Source organism: Calypte anna, chromosome 1, assembly GCF_003957555.1.
Source record: "Calypte anna isolate BGI_N300 chromosome 1, bCalAnn1_v1.p, whole genome shotgun sequence".
NCBI lineage: Eukaryota > Metazoa > Chordata > Aves > Apodiformes > Trochilidae > Calypte > Calypte anna.
In genome coordinates this window covers 18403783-18419171 of record NC_044244.1, presented here as the reverse complement: position 1 = coordinate 18419171, position 15389 = coordinate 18403783, and the positions used below count along the sequence as shown (strand labels likewise).

At 35.3% G+C, this 15389-nt stretch overlaps 1 protein-coding gene across 2 annotated transcripts in view; it reads left to right on the top strand.

Annotated features, from left to right (window-relative positions):
• Positions 1-15389, top strand: part of BRD1 (bromodomain containing 1) — a 55593-nt gene that overhangs the window by 15380 nt on the left and 24824 nt on the right. For both annotated transcript variants that reach the window (XM_030461581.1, XM_030461588.1), the window contains exons 3-7: positions 2299-2455; positions 8134-8265; positions 11297-11425; positions 12182-12494; positions 13183-13443. In XM_030461581.1, coding sequence (XP_030317441.1) covers positions 2299-2455; positions 8134-8265; positions 11297-11425; positions 12182-12494; positions 13183-13443 — 992 coding nt within the window. The remainder of the gene's footprint in view (positions 1-2298; positions 2456-8133; positions 8266-11296; positions 11426-12181; positions 12495-13182; positions 13444-15389) is intronic.

Sequence of the window (15389 nt, the reverse complement as noted above, 5' to 3'; positions counted from 1 at the left end):
GCCTGGTGTCTAAATGAAATATGAAGAACTGGTATTTGTACGGTTTTATTTCTAGTAAAGTCAGAGAGGAGTAGATTCCTATCCCATGTCTAGGTAGTTTCTGCACTCCAGATTACCTTCTGTTTGTATTTTGAAAGTTGGAGAATATCTTTCCTAAGCTTATTCTCATGCTTTATCTCAATCATGTGTGAATAGAACTGTTCGTTATGTGAATGGGAAAATGTACTTAAAGCTGTAATTAAAGATGTTTCCTTAGGCTTGCCACATCTGATGGGCATGAAGCCAAGGCACCTTTCTTCATGTTGCATTTCTCTGGCCTTTCCAAATAGGTATATATTTGGCTGTGCTTTTTTTGACTCTGGCAGGTTTTGCTGTTTCTAAGAGAGAAGTGGAAGTAATAATTTAATTTTGATTGCAGTTTAGCATTAATTATAATTCTGCTGTGTTTAAAGTTTAATATGGTCACATGAAACTCTGTTCTGCATTGAATAAGTCTTCGTGGAGCCTGCCTCTTGCCTTCAGTGAAAGACTTACAAAATAGTTCTAAGTCCATCTGCAGAGTTTCTAAGCTTTAAGATAAGATAATTTTTTTTAAGAATGCCTATATGGCATAGTTATTCATAAGAAAATATTGTCACTGACAAAAGGAAGGATACAGTGATACTGTATTTTGAAGAAAGCCCATGTTTGCCTTTACACTGTGATGACTGGAAATTCTGCAGCTATGGCTATCAAAGCATTAAAAGGTTATTGAGCCTTACCTTCAACACAGCCCAGAAAATATATAGATGTGTGTAGATGACCTTTGGCAAGCTTGGGGTAGAGTCATTTGACTGAAAAATATTGTTCAGGTTTCCCACCTATTCTTAAAAATAATTTTAACCACAATTTACTTTTAGTTTTACATTTGGTTTAGGTATTGGACTACTTTTCTTTTGTCACGTACCTGAGAAACTGCTTTATTCCTAATATGAACAGGCAAAATAGTAGAAAAATATACTGATATTTGCATATGTTCATGATTTTTATTTAAACACTGTGTGGTAGTGCTCTACAAGTCAGACATTTCCTGAATTTAATTTTGCCAGTTTGGGTAATTTTCTTGGAGAATCTCTTATACATCTACTACAGTACATTGTACAGTTTTGCTAGGGGTAGTAATCTACTGAATGAAGAATTAACAGAATTCTGTTCATTGTTCATTTCCTTTCTGTAACTGTTTTTTTTGTCTGGCTCTGGACAATTTTCTCTCTCCAGCTCACCACTGCTCCCAAAGCAATGAACAGTGCCCCTAACAATAGAGGTGTTTGATGCCTTGGAGTATCTTTTGTTAATTTTCCAAGAGTCACGACCAGTGAAAATTTCATATAAAGATAAAAAAATTTCATTCTGCACTCATTAACTTATTTATTTATTTTTACTTCTTCATGATTTCAAGGTACTGTAGGCACCAAGTTGAAGATGTGTTTCAGATAAACCTTTTTTTGAATGTAAGTTTTGAGAGATTAGTGATGTGTGCGGGACCTGGACGTTAGAACCTGCTATTATTTGAAAACTAGGACTCAACACAAAATTGTTATGTATGATGCCTATATGGCACTTTTTTAAAGTATTTGTAAACAGAGTATATGTAACAGGATTTTACAGTACATGTAGACAGGATTTGCATCTATCAAAAAACAAATTTGGAGAAAGGACTATTTATTTAATCAAGATATTTTTCGTAACGTATAACCCTTGAACGTTTTCTGTGTGGATGTTTTCATCTTACGTGTGGGTTAAACTCATATGTTCTTCTGTTTAACATGTTTGTTCACTTCATTTACCAAAATATTAATAGATGAGTACTACAGGCTTTTTGTTGCATGTTTTTATCTAAAAAGTTTGAACATACGTTGTCTTTTAAAATAAACTCTTAATTCTGTGTGAAGATAGCAACAAGCTATCTGAAAACTTTTGAAGGGTTTAGAGCTTCATTTCTGATTTTATGTTCTGTAGGAGAATTATTCTGAAATGTACGTGAAACTTGATTTTCAGCCCTAATCTGTGATCATGAAAAAATTGATACTCTAGCTTTATAAAGTGCCTAAAGAAACTGAAGTGTCAAGCAGATGTATTTCATTGCAATATAGTGCTAAGAAATTGTATTGAAAGGGATGTCATATAAAGAAATCGGTAATAAAGTTATGATTGCTGCTGGTATCTTATACATTCTTATATATGATGCTAAACTTCTGTAGACAAATACAGTTTATGCTTTGCTATGAAAAATACAATATCAGTTTTTCCATATTTTAGATTAAATAAGATTATGAATCAGGTGGCCATTCAGCGGAAGAAGCAGTTTGTTGAACGCGTGCACAGTTACTGGTTGCTTAAAAGACTGTCTAGGAATGGTGTTCCTCTGTTGAGAAGGCTGCAGTCCAGTTTACAGTCACAAAGAAACACACAACAGGTATGTGACACACTTTTTACTTATTGTGAAAAAATCAGAAAAGTTTATTTTATAGTGTGAAAAATTAACCAGGAAATAACGTGGAGCAAAAACTTTTTTTTATTCAGGATTGAATAAATTCTTTGACTTATACTTAAGTAACATGACCTATATTGAAAATATCTAATCCTTTTTAATTTGTAAGGTATGAAAAAAAAGTCATTGTGTAGGGTTATGGGTGGTTTTTTTGTGGTGGATTTTTTTTTTTGCTTAAATTTTTCCAAAAAATACTGTTCCAAAAACTATCCTAATAATACAATTCATTGACTGGCATTGTGGTTTTTGGAACTCATTTCTCAGTGTGCTATGAAGTTAGTAAGACAAAAAAATAGATTTTATCAAAAAATGCAAAGAAAATGTTGTCTTTAGCACTTAGAAAAGGGAGGATTTTTATAGAGTAAATGCTAGACATGCTAGTTTACAGCTTTTGAATTCTGATCCTTGTTTCCCACCTTATTTGTTAATCACAGTAAACAGAATTTGATGAAGTTGAAAGACCTGTTGCAACTTTTAGTTTCACTTTAGACTTAATTAAGTGAGATAGTAGGCAACTGTAAAGTAATGCTCTTATTTGATTCAAGTAAAACTCATCATAGCTACAGCAGATAGAGGTTTGTTGAAGTTGTATGCATTTACCAGTCAGAATTGCTGCAAAAGAGAAAAATGGTCACTCTAGATGTAGATCAGGTTCAGAAAACAGTACTGTTCTGCTTCCTGTTTTTGTAATAAGAGCAGCTCTTAAATGACATTTGAAGCTTTGGTCCTTCTTTCATTGTTTTAGTTTCAAGTCACTGGATGGCTTCAAAAATAAAGCCCCTTGTCTGACTTTTTTATATGGATCCATGCATATGTAGAGTTTGAAATGCTTGAAATAACGAAGTGGAAATTCTTGGTTCATCCCAGTTACCTTTTTTAATTGAACTGAACATGTACTTGGCTGTGATCTTTACAGGTCCCAGGTATTTGACTTCCAGTGGATTTGTTCCCGTACTGTTCGAAAGTTGCCATTAGAACTTGTTAATGCATTTTATAATAATTTAGTTATATTAAATTGAGGTGGTTTTTTTCCCTTTAAAGTTTGATTAACTTCTCTGTTTGGATTGCTTTGCTATTTGCTGATTAAGTCATTAACTGCTGTAGTCATAAAAATACCGTGGTCACCACTGTTTCCTAATTATTTGATCTGACATCTCTATGTATGTTTCTTTTCTTAGCTGTTAATTAGAAAAACAGCTTAATTCCCAGAACAGTTGAGGTTGGAAGGGACCTCTGGAGGTCATCTGAGCCAGCCTCACTGCTCAAGCAGATACACTTAGAGCAGGTTGCCCAGGACCATGTCCAGACAGCTTTTTAATAACTCCAGGGCTGGAGAGTTCACAGCCTTCTTTAGTAACATGTGCCACTCTCAGTGCTCAGTCACCCTCACAGTAAAAAAGTGTTCTCTGATGTTCAGGACACTTAGTGCCCCTTGCCTCTGATCCTGTCACTGGGTACCACTGAAAGGAGTCTGGCTCAATTCTTCCTTGTACCCTCCCTTCAGTTATTTGTACACATTGATGGTATTTTCCCCCCTCAGGCCTTTTCTTCTCCAGGCTAAACAGTCTTGCAGCCTTTCCTCGTAGCTGAGATGCTCAAGTTCATTCTCAGTGGAATTTAGGTGCATTCGTTTTTGGTGGAAGTGAACTTCAAATGTAAATGGACCATTTGTTTATCCTTTCATATTACTCCATTTTAATACTGTTGTGTGGGTTGTAACTTGTTTCAAGGTTTTTTTATTCTACTGAAAGTAGTCGAATTTAAATTTTTGATTAATCTTTTAATTATATTCTGAAGTCTGGTGCCTGTCAGTTTCTAATTATATTGGGTTTTTTTAATTGAGGTGCTTCTGAGGCTTTAATCTTAAAAACCTATAATTGAAATTAACTTTGTCTTTTGAAAAGAAAGACCAAGTTTCAAGCAAAGCTGAAAATTAAATGATTCTGTTGATGAAAAATGTGTAGGTGGTGCTTTTAATGAGTAGCAAGTGTCTTGTGTATGACATTGTCTTTTCCACAGCATCTTCAACATCTATTTGTAATACTTATTACTGTAGTCATAACTGCAAAGCATTTGATGCGTTAGTCATCTTCAGTACTCCAAGTATAACCCAAACCATAATGAAGACTTCAGTAAACAGCTGTGGCAGAGCTGTTTTGAGAACAGCTCAAAATATTTGTGATACAATTGATTATTTTTTTCATTTCCGTCTAGATGGGGATGGGTTTTTTTAGGTTATTTTGTGTGAGAGATTAGAAGGTCAAGAATCTGAAGTAAGTTTTCAGTCAATCACAGGAACATAAACACTGATGTAAGAGGAGGATTTTATTGTTTAAACTGAACAGAAATGTTTGTGTCAAGAACCAAAACCATGAAAATGGTTTCAAGATGCCTAGTTTGATCCCTCCTTTTTTACAAAATAAATTTGGCAGAAATGAAAGTGTTCATGATCTAGAATTATTTCCTATATGAGCATGCTTCAGAGCTCAGTTATGATAGGCTTTTGAATTTGAAGTTACATCAACCAACAGTTCTAAAAACAGACAAGGTGATTTTGATTTATATATTACAACAAAGAACCCTCAGAAAGAATGCTTCATGCTGACACTTTTCTCTTCACCTGGAAATTCAACAAAATACTCTAATTAATTGTTGTCCCCACTTTAGTTTTTTCTGTACTTAAGGAATGACTGAATAGAAATAGGACATGAAATTTAAATGTATTAGTCTGTTGCTGTTGTAGGTTGTTGTAGGTTGTTTTAAAACAGCTTTTCAGAGAAATAGAAGGTGCTGGTGACTAAGGTCATTCCTCTGAAGATTTCGGTAAGAACAGAAGTTGCAACCACTGCTTGGTTTTGATGGATTGACATGCAAGTGCCAGCAGAAGTTCTTAATCAGACCAATTATATTCGTCAGCATCCAGTTTAATCACTATAATTATGTTTTTATTTGGTTCATGTTAGTTTTACATGTGTAGGGGGGTGAGGCTTTCCCATTTGGTGCATTGACGCTCTTTCAGCTCGTGTACCCAGACAGGTGAGATGCTCGTGGTGGGAGTTGGAGCAGAAGACTGGTTCTCAATTGATGCAGTGTGTAGGCTGAGAAGGGTTTCCCTCTTCCTTCAGTATTAATAAATATGTCAGTTTTAGCTCTTCTAGGTAATTTCTAGTGTTCAATATAAACTAAATCCATCTAAAAATACCATTATTTCTTTCTAAATTTTCATGTCATCAGCCAGAAGAAACTTTCTGGCTCTTTTATAGAAATAAAGATTAAGAACAACAACTCTCTTTACCAGGAAGTTAATAGAAACTTTCCTTATCAGAAAGCCTTTGAAAACTACATTTTTTCTTTATCCAAGTTTTTACTAGGTAGGTATTGTTTTCAGCTGTTTTCAGCTTACCTGGATCTTTTAATCTAATTAAGGTATATGTTGTGTGTCAGTTATATAAATAGGTTAGAATAAAGGGGGGTTGTCATAGCTATTCTAACCATGTGTTCCAACATTACTTCACATAAAAGCGTCAAATAATTGGAGTCTTGTTATTAATCCCCAAGCTGGGGTGATGTGTAAAAGGGAGTGTATGTGTGTGAAAACACCCAAAACCAACCAAACAATAAACCACCAAAAAACACACACAAAAAAACCCAAAATAAAACCCTCCAAAACAAAAAAACCCCCACGCGAACAAGGTGCTTTTCATATTTGGGGTTACATCTGAAGATTTACACCTACCTGCCTATCATAGGGAATGCAATTGGACTAGCAACTGGTGAACTAAAAGAATAATTTTTAAAATTTTTTATTTATTTTTTTTAAAGTGCAACTGCACCTTCTGGTTTAGCCAAATAGTCAACTGTGTAAGACCTCGAGTAATAAAGTAACTTTTTTTTTTTTTTTTTTTTTTTTTTTGCTGTATGTTTCCTGACCCACCCTAGAACTAGTATGGTTTTGTTGACTTTGCTTTCAGTAGTCTGAGTTCTCCAGTTTCATGAACTATGCAATTATATAGGGCAAAAGAGCAGGCTCCAGATGGCTGCAAGCAAAGGGAGAACAAGCCTTCTGCTTTTAGCAAGTACCAGAACTGAAGTTTTGTCCTGAAAACAAAAAAAATACAAAAAAGTTGTATAGCTAAGTCAGTTAACATGACTAGTAATATTCACTAGGAGAGGGAACTAAAAGTTTCTAGCTACAACTTTTCAGTCTTTTTATTTGTTTGTGTTTGTTTGTATGAAAAGAGGAACAAACTTTAGTTTCCAGATTGCTCTACTGTAAATACAGAGATAGTTAAGGACTTTTAACTCAAGTGAAGTCAGAGGCTTGAATAAAACTAATTTCATAGCTTCCAAAGGTACTTGTCTTTACTTTTACAAAGCATATAAAGCAATAAAATAGATCATAAAATCACAGCACTCACAGATCTATTAGATATTCTCTTAAACTGACAGTTTTAGCAATTGTTTTTAGAACCTGATCTCTGAATAAGAAGCTTGCTTTAGAGGATGTATAATGTTTCTAAGTTATTCTTCTGTTAAGCGGGATTTTGCTTTGAATGTAACAATTCATAATGTTGCTTGTTGTTCATCTGGTTAGCCAGTTTTCTTTATGCCTCTGACTTCTATTTCTTATATCTTTTAGAAGGTACTGTTTGTTTCAGTTCAAAAAATAACCATGTGTTGACTACTTGTCAAGTGTTTAAGGCATTATGCGAGTTACAAGCATGCATACAAAGCTTTGGCTCTCATTCTGAGTTTTTTTTATAAAATACTCATTTTAAATGTAAGTTTTCAAAGCAGATGTTTCTTTTGTGTAGTTGGTACTAATATAATGATTCTTATTTTTTGTGGCCTTGTTTCTCATGAACTGCCAATACCATTTGAATACTGTAAGTAGTATTCCAATATTCTCCTTTTTCTCATGAAAACTAGTAAACACAAACAAGAGGCTCTGTTTTCTCTATGTATAAACCAGACTAAATCCTGCAAGTGTTTGAACACTACTTCCTCCTAAAAATGTGTGAATTAAATTTCATCCATTCACTGAAAGGTTATGGTACTGCATTACCCATTTCAGTATCATTTGAAGTTACTATATTAATTATTAAACTATCCTCAGAAGTCCTTTTTTGTTTTCTGTCCTTGGAAGTCACAATTATTTTGTTTTGTTAAAGTGTGTCCAAATTCTGTTGAGTATGAGGGAGGTGGACAGTGTTGAGCACAAGAAATTTTGTACTATGACTGAGTTTCTGAAAAAGGTGATGATATTCACCTGGTTTGCATTTTGATCTGAAAATATCTGATCTTATTTTGCAGCTTATTATAATCTGTGGTGCTGTTTGCTATATTGCTTTTTCTGATGTGAGTAGCTTTCACTATAGGATTACTTTCCAGTTTATGGATTTTGTTTTCAGCTAGACTGTTGAGAAACTCTACAAGGCACCCTGACCAGAAGGTTTTTTTATTACAGTATGAAGCTTATAACCAAGCACTTTAGCTATAAGATAGTAATTCCTCCTTTACTGTGAATACATTCTATACTTGCAAAATACTAGCTTATAAAAAGCATTTTTCATTCCATAAAAACATTTTTATTTTTTTCTTAGAGAGAAGATGATGAAGAAATGCAAGCCTTAAAAGAAAAATTGAAGTACTGGCAAAGGCTGCGTCATGATCTTGAAAGAGCTCGTTTGTTGATTGAACTTATACGTAAGCGTGAAAAATTAAAAAGAGAACAGGTAAATGGAGTACCTTTCATTTGGTCAAGTTTTTTCTGAAGGAAGAAAAATTTAAAGTGTTCTCACACTGTTTTTGCAGTAGGAGAACTACAGTGTTTGTCCTTAAATCCTCATGTAGGATCAAGAAACGTATGTGCATGTGTGCACTCATGGAAACTGTTTAAAATACATAAAATCATTCTAGAGTTGTTTAAGTTGTGAAGGGACTTTTAAAGGCCATCTAATCCAACCCCTCTGCATTGAGCAGGGACATCTTCAACTAGATCAGGTTTCTCAGCGCCCTGTTGAACCTCACCTTGAAAGTTTCCAGAGGTGGAACATCTGCCACCTCTCTGGGCCACTTGTTCCAGTGCTTCAGCAACCTTATTGTAAAAACATCTCTTCCTTATATCCAATCTAAGTCTACCCTCTTTTAGTTTAAAGCAATTAACGCTTGGTCCTGTTGCCACAGGCCCTACTAAAAAGTCTGATGCCATCTTTGTTATATGCCACTTTTAAGTACTGAAACTTAAACTTGTCACAACAAAGTCTCCTCAGAGCCTTCTCTTCACTAAACAAACTAAGCCTTTCCTCACAGGACAGGTGCTCCAGCCCTCTAATCATCTTTGTGGCCCTCCTCTGCACCCAGTCCAACAGGTCCATGTCTTTCTTGTATAGAGGGCTCCAGAGCTGGACACAGTACTGCAGGTAGAGTCTACAGAGAGTAGCATAGAAGGACATAATCACTTCCTTTGACCTGCTGGCCTTACTTCTTTTGTTGCAGCTCAGAATACAATTGGATTTCTGGGTTGCAAGCACACATTTCAAGGTCCTGTTGAGCTTTTCATCCACCATATCCCCAAGTCCTTCTCAGGACTGCTTTCAACATCTTCATCCCCCTGTCTGTACTGGTATTGAGGGTTGCCCTGACCCAGTTGAAGGACCTTGCACTTGGCCTTGTGGAAACCCATGAGGTTTTCATGGGCCCACTCCTTGAGCTTGTCCAGGTTTCTCTGGGTGACCTCAGGCATGTCAACCACACTGCTTGGCTTGAAGTTGTCACGTATTTGCTGTGGGTGCACTCAGTCTCACTGTCAGTGTCACTGAAGATGATGTAAAACAGTACTGGATCAGTATGGAATCCTGAGGGATGCCAGTTGTCACCAGTCTCCATTGGTACACTAAGCTGTTGACCCACTACTCTGGATATGACCATCCAGCCAGTTCTTCATCCACCAGACAGTCCGTCTGTCAAATCCATAGCTCCCCAGTTTAGAGAGAAGGGTGATGTGGAGGGGGCATTTCAAAGGCCTTACATAAGTCCAGAGAGGTAAGATCTGGAGCTCTTGTCAAGTACTGGTATAGTCACCCCATCATAGAAGGCCACTGGGTTGGTCAGTCAGGACTTGCCCTTAATGAGGACATGCTGGCTGTTTCTGATCACCTCCCTGTCCTCAGGGTGCCTTGGCATAACTTACAGGAAGATCTGTTCTATGATCTTCCTAAGCACAGATGTGAGGCTGACAGCTGGGTAGTTCCCAGGTTCCTCTTTGCTACCCTTCTTAAAAATGCATGCAGTGTTTCCCCTTTTCCACTCACCAAGGGCTTCACCTGACTGCCATGGCTTTTCCAATACTGTGGAGAGTAGCTTGGCAACTACATCAGCTAATTCCCTCAGGACTCTGGGATGTGTCACATCAGGTCTCAATCAGTTGTGTATGTTCAGATTCCTCAGGTGGTCACAAACCTGGTCTTCTCTTACAGTGTGGGGGGGCTTTGCTACCCCAGTCCTTGTCTTGTGGTCCAGCAGCACTGTGGCTTCCAGCTCCCCCTGTTTGTTGCCTATGCTGTGTGTGCATTGGTGTAGAGAAATTATTTAATAAGCCATCCTGCTAGACTTGCAGAGATGATTAGTGTCTGAAGAACTGTAAAAATTTTAGTTTCTTTAGGTTTTCCCAATAAAAGTACCTATAGTGGATAGTACTTTCTTCTCTCAACAAAAATAGAAAAAATCGGAAACAAAACAACCGAGCTACATCCGTCCTATGACATTCTAGAGTTAACATTGTTGGGAGAAGAGAGTTGAGGAATTGATAATACAGAAAGATAACATTTTGTATGAAAACTGAAAGCAAACTATTTGCACTTGTGAGTCCTTATTTGTAAAATACCATTCCATTTTTGGTTTTTTTTGCAAGCTGTGAACTTTCATTTTAAGCTATTATAGTTGTTCTTGAGTGCTTTCTGGAATTCCATGTATCATTCCTGTACATTCCCATACCACTTGTTCTACACTTAGGATTTATTATTATTTATAAACACATATTTTGTGTGGTCTTGTATAGTTTATGTGTTTATATTGCATGGTATGCACAGAGACCATTAATGTGTGACTAGGAATTTGTTTGCCTTAAAAAGACTGTTTCAGTGTTGATAACTCTTTAAATTGCCTGAACATAAAACTGTAGAGGATAAAAATAATGAAAATTCCCAATGACAATCAAATATTTGAATATTTTGTTGATTCTGTTTTTAAAAAGAGTTTTCTTGGAATTTACAGAGACCATAGTGTTTTAAATTATTCTCTGTTTTGGTCTAATGTAGCCTGTGAAATGTTCATCAGATTCGCTGTCTACACTTTGAAAACGTTAGAACTGAAATTTAATTTTAATCACATTACCTTTAAATTCTTTCCCTTATTTTCACATTGTGACATACATTCGGTTCTTACATAACATGTTTTCAAAGAATACAGTTAAACAGTATAACTTCAGTTAAACATGGAACAAAATTAATTTATAAATAAAATACAGATTTGAGTTGTGAAAAGCTGGAATTGAAGTTGTCTACAGTGAAGGGATAAGGATTTTTCTTACAGAGTCATCAGCTGAAAATGTATGTCAGATGAATGCCAACTGATTATATGGAAAGTAGCATTCGACCCTTTTACTTAAATATGTTTGTATTGTGTTTAATATCTGAATTACTTTTCTGTTGCTGCAAAGCAATTTTAAAAGTGTATCATAATGAAAAGTGATTGATACTTCTTTAGGTCAAGATTGAGCAGGTTGCTATGGAACTTCAGCTTACTCCATTCACTGTACTTCTGCGATCAGTTCTGGATCAGTTGCAGGAAAAGGATTCTGCTCGTATATTTGCTCAGCCAGTGAACCTTAAAGAGGTATGTTTTAAACTCTGTTTACCTATGTACCTAAATATGACTTGGTAGCACTTCAAGAAGCAAACCATTGCATGCAGAGTGAGGAGCAGTGTTTCCTTTTAATCTTCGATTATTCTTATAATTTACATTAGGAGTTATGTATGTCTTACTGCTGTGAAAGTCTGTTTATGCTCATATGCCCATATAATTTCTGGGAAATACTTGCAAGGAATAACACAAATACACACCTATCTTTTGCAGTAAGATAATTTGACACCTCAGAGGGTGTCTTAAAAATTTGAAATGTGGATACTGTCATCTTACTTGCAGTTGAGATTCCTTTTCATACACTGGGATACTAGATTGTACGTATGTGCATATGCATGCATATGTGCACAACACATTTATACATGTGTGTAATGACACATATATATGTCTGTATATTGTATAATACGGTAGTGTGCATATGCTTCATACAAACATGTATTTTGTGCAGGCATAAATACTGACATAAGTGCACCTGTGCATAAATAAATGTGCTTGTAATAGGTACATGAAAACACAGGATTCTGAAAACATGTAGTTTGTGCATCTGTTAGTAAAGCTCCAACCTTTTTCCTCAGATGCAGAATCTTGTAATATGTACTTCTTTTACTGTGTGAGCATTTGCAATATCAAAACGTGTGATTTTAAGTTACACTTTGAAGATTTTTATTTGAAATGCTAAAAAATAGTTAAGGTGGATAACCGATTTGTGTATTACATATTTATTCAAAGGTTCCAGACTATTTGGATCATATTAAACATCCTATGGATTTCTCTACCATGCGGAAACGGTTAGATGCTCAAGGCTATAAAAACCTCAGTGAGTTTGAAGAAGACTTCAATCTTATCATAGATAACTGTATGAAATACAATGCAAAAGATACAATATTCTATAGAGCTGCAGTACGGTTAAGAGATCAAGGAGGTGTAGTGCTCAGGCAAGCTCGACGAGATGCTGAAGGAATCGGTTATAATAATGAAACTGGAATGCACTTACCTGAACGGCCTAAACTTGAGTCACCCCCACCTTTCTCTTGGGAAGATGGTAAGATGTTTTTTGGGTTATTTCAAAATTACATTTTTCATTACATGCAGTGTGTACATTTCATTCAAGATGGTTGCTGTTCGGTTTGCTAACAAGATTTCTCCTTCCCCCACCACCATCAAAAACATTGCTTGAGAGATTTGGGTGTTTCTATTTTACTAGATCTGTTATTAAAAAACAATGCTAGCGAGTTTCTAATTTTGTCAATGCAGATTCTGATGTTGGCAGTTGAACATTTTCTTTCCTATGATTGTATATACTTGTAAGTGATGGAAAATCACTACCAGTGCACATAAATTTAAGCATATTCTTAAATAATCTGAGGTTTTGGCCATAAAGTACAATAATTAACACTTTTTTTACAACCATGATCTTGCCCTGCTCTTTAACAAAGAGATAATTTATTACGGTGGCAAGGCTTAATTACGTCTTCCTTCTGACCTTTTAATTCTCTGGTCTGCTATTTATTTTTCTTGAGCAGAGTGCTCATCAAGAACAATAATTATACAGTGTATTTATTTCAACATTGCTTGACTAGTCATGGTGAAGCTACTAAGGCTGTAATCTAAGATTTTTGAGATTGTTTTAAAATTCTGGCAAGTGTTTTTTTTTTTTTCCTCCAATTGGTATTCTGGGAAATACTCTGGGAAATACTAACACATTTTCAATTATACATATTTGACTTCAGTGGATAGGTTACTGAATCCTGCAAACAGAGCGCATATGTCCTTGGAAGAACAGCTGAGAGAGTTGCTAGAAAAACTTGATCTCACCTGTGCAATGAAATCCAGTGGGTCAAGGAGCAAAAGAGCAAAGCTGTTAAAGAAAGAAATCAGCAGTATTCGAAACAAATTAAGTCAGCAACACAACCAAGCTCCTCAAATAGAATCAGGTATTGGAAGTTTTGAAGAAGAAAGTGCAGCATTAGAACAAGATGGAGAAGAAGAAGGTAAGATTTTACATCATGTTTAAATCAATACTGTTCTAAAACTTCAGTTGGGTGCTTTAATCATGTGAATTAAGGAATAAGTGTAGTAAACTAATATTATATTTAATTTTTAATTGGACAGATGGCCAACTAATTACAACAAATATTTTAATAATATGGGTGATCTTGTTAAACAAAACTTCCCTCCATTATTTCTCACAGTAGCAAGGCTTTAAACAAATAAAGATGTTAAAAAACAAAAGTACAAACAAGCTAATATGAAAAGGGATAGGAAATGTCTGAGTAGATAATATTTTTGTACTTTCGGAAATCCTCTTCAATGCAAAAATATGTACTAGGGATCATGAGAACCTAGGTCAGTAGTGCTGAAAACTGTGTCCCTTGTACTGTCTTTTGCAGTCTTTTTTTATTCTCTATCTCATAATCTGAGGAGGGCAGAGTGTAGGTTTGTGTTAGGGCATTGGTTTATTTAAATAAAGCTAACTATTTGATAGGACATAACAAAATTCAAGTTATAGAATCAAGTCAGACGCATCTAACCATCCTTTCCCCTTTCATTTCTGTTCCTCCTCAAAACAGGGGTTAACATCTACTCCTAGTTAATTCCCATTGATTTTAATGATAGCAATATACTAGAAAGACCTAACTTTTTGTTTCAGTTGAAATTTGAATTTTTAGGTTTTAAATCAGTTACTGGGGTCATTCTAGCTCATTTAATAAAAAGTAACAAACAAGATCTACCCAGAATCAGCTCTTCTCCAAAAAGCTAGAATATTTTTCTGTAGAAGAGTTAGAAATATATTTCATTTTGAGTATGTGTGTTGAATGAGAGGAGGAAAGAGCTCAAGGGAAGGTGGAAGCATGGTAATAAACAAAATAGTCTGTCTGGTGCAGCTTGACACTACCAACATTTTTTTGGTAATTTTTTATCGAAGTAACTGTCCTTAAATGCCATTCAAAGAGCAATTTAGTGTTTAATTCTTAGTGAGACTAAGAGAATTCTTTTCAAACATATAGCTTAGTTGAGACTTCAGCAATAGTAGAAAAGAAGCATGTAAATCAGCATGTTTATCTTGTTCTGAGGTCATTCAGTATTCTTAAAATGTTTAATGTGTTGAGTTGGTTTTAATTTATTATTTTAAAAAAAATCTTTTAAGTTACAATGTAACTGACTTTAGATCTCTAGGAATGTAGTTTCTGGCAGAAAATAAATACACTAACTGTTTTTGCTTGTAGCTTAACATTTTTATGACAGTAGCTTAACATTTTTATGACAACCTTACACTGCAACTGTTGTGCAAAAAATAGTCTGAAAATGAGCAGTAGCTGTTTTCTTCTATTTACAGTGTACTTTTTTAAAAAAAGCATTATGAAGAACATGATCCGAGAGCTGCTTGGCGTTGTTGCAATTCTGGTCTAGTGAAAAGTAATAGTCATTAATTCAGATTTCAGTTCTGAAATGGAAGGTACAATTTCCAGAAGAAATTTGATTAAAGTAGTAGAATCCTATGCCCAGGACTTTAGAAGAGCTGTGAATTAACCCCTTGTGATTCTGTTTTCTGTTTCTGATCATGTTGTAAATACAGTACCAGAATAATCCCATGAAATTTAGGATTTATTGTTGAAATAAATAGTTCTCAAGTATTTTTCTGGGATTAAAAGGCTCTGGGGAAACCTAGTAGTGACCTTCCATTATCTGAAGGAGGAAATGGAAAGGCTGGAGATGGACTGTTAGCAAGGGTTTGTAGTGATAGGATAAGGGTCAATGGTTTTAAATTAGAGAAGTGTAGATTGGATGCTAGGAAAAAGTTCTTTAGCATGATGGTAGTGGAAAAATGGAACAGGTTTCTCAGGGAGATAGTTGAGACCTCATCCCTGGAGATACTCAGGGTGACATTTGACAATGCTCTGAGCAACCTGATGTAGGTGAGAATGTCCCTGCTTAC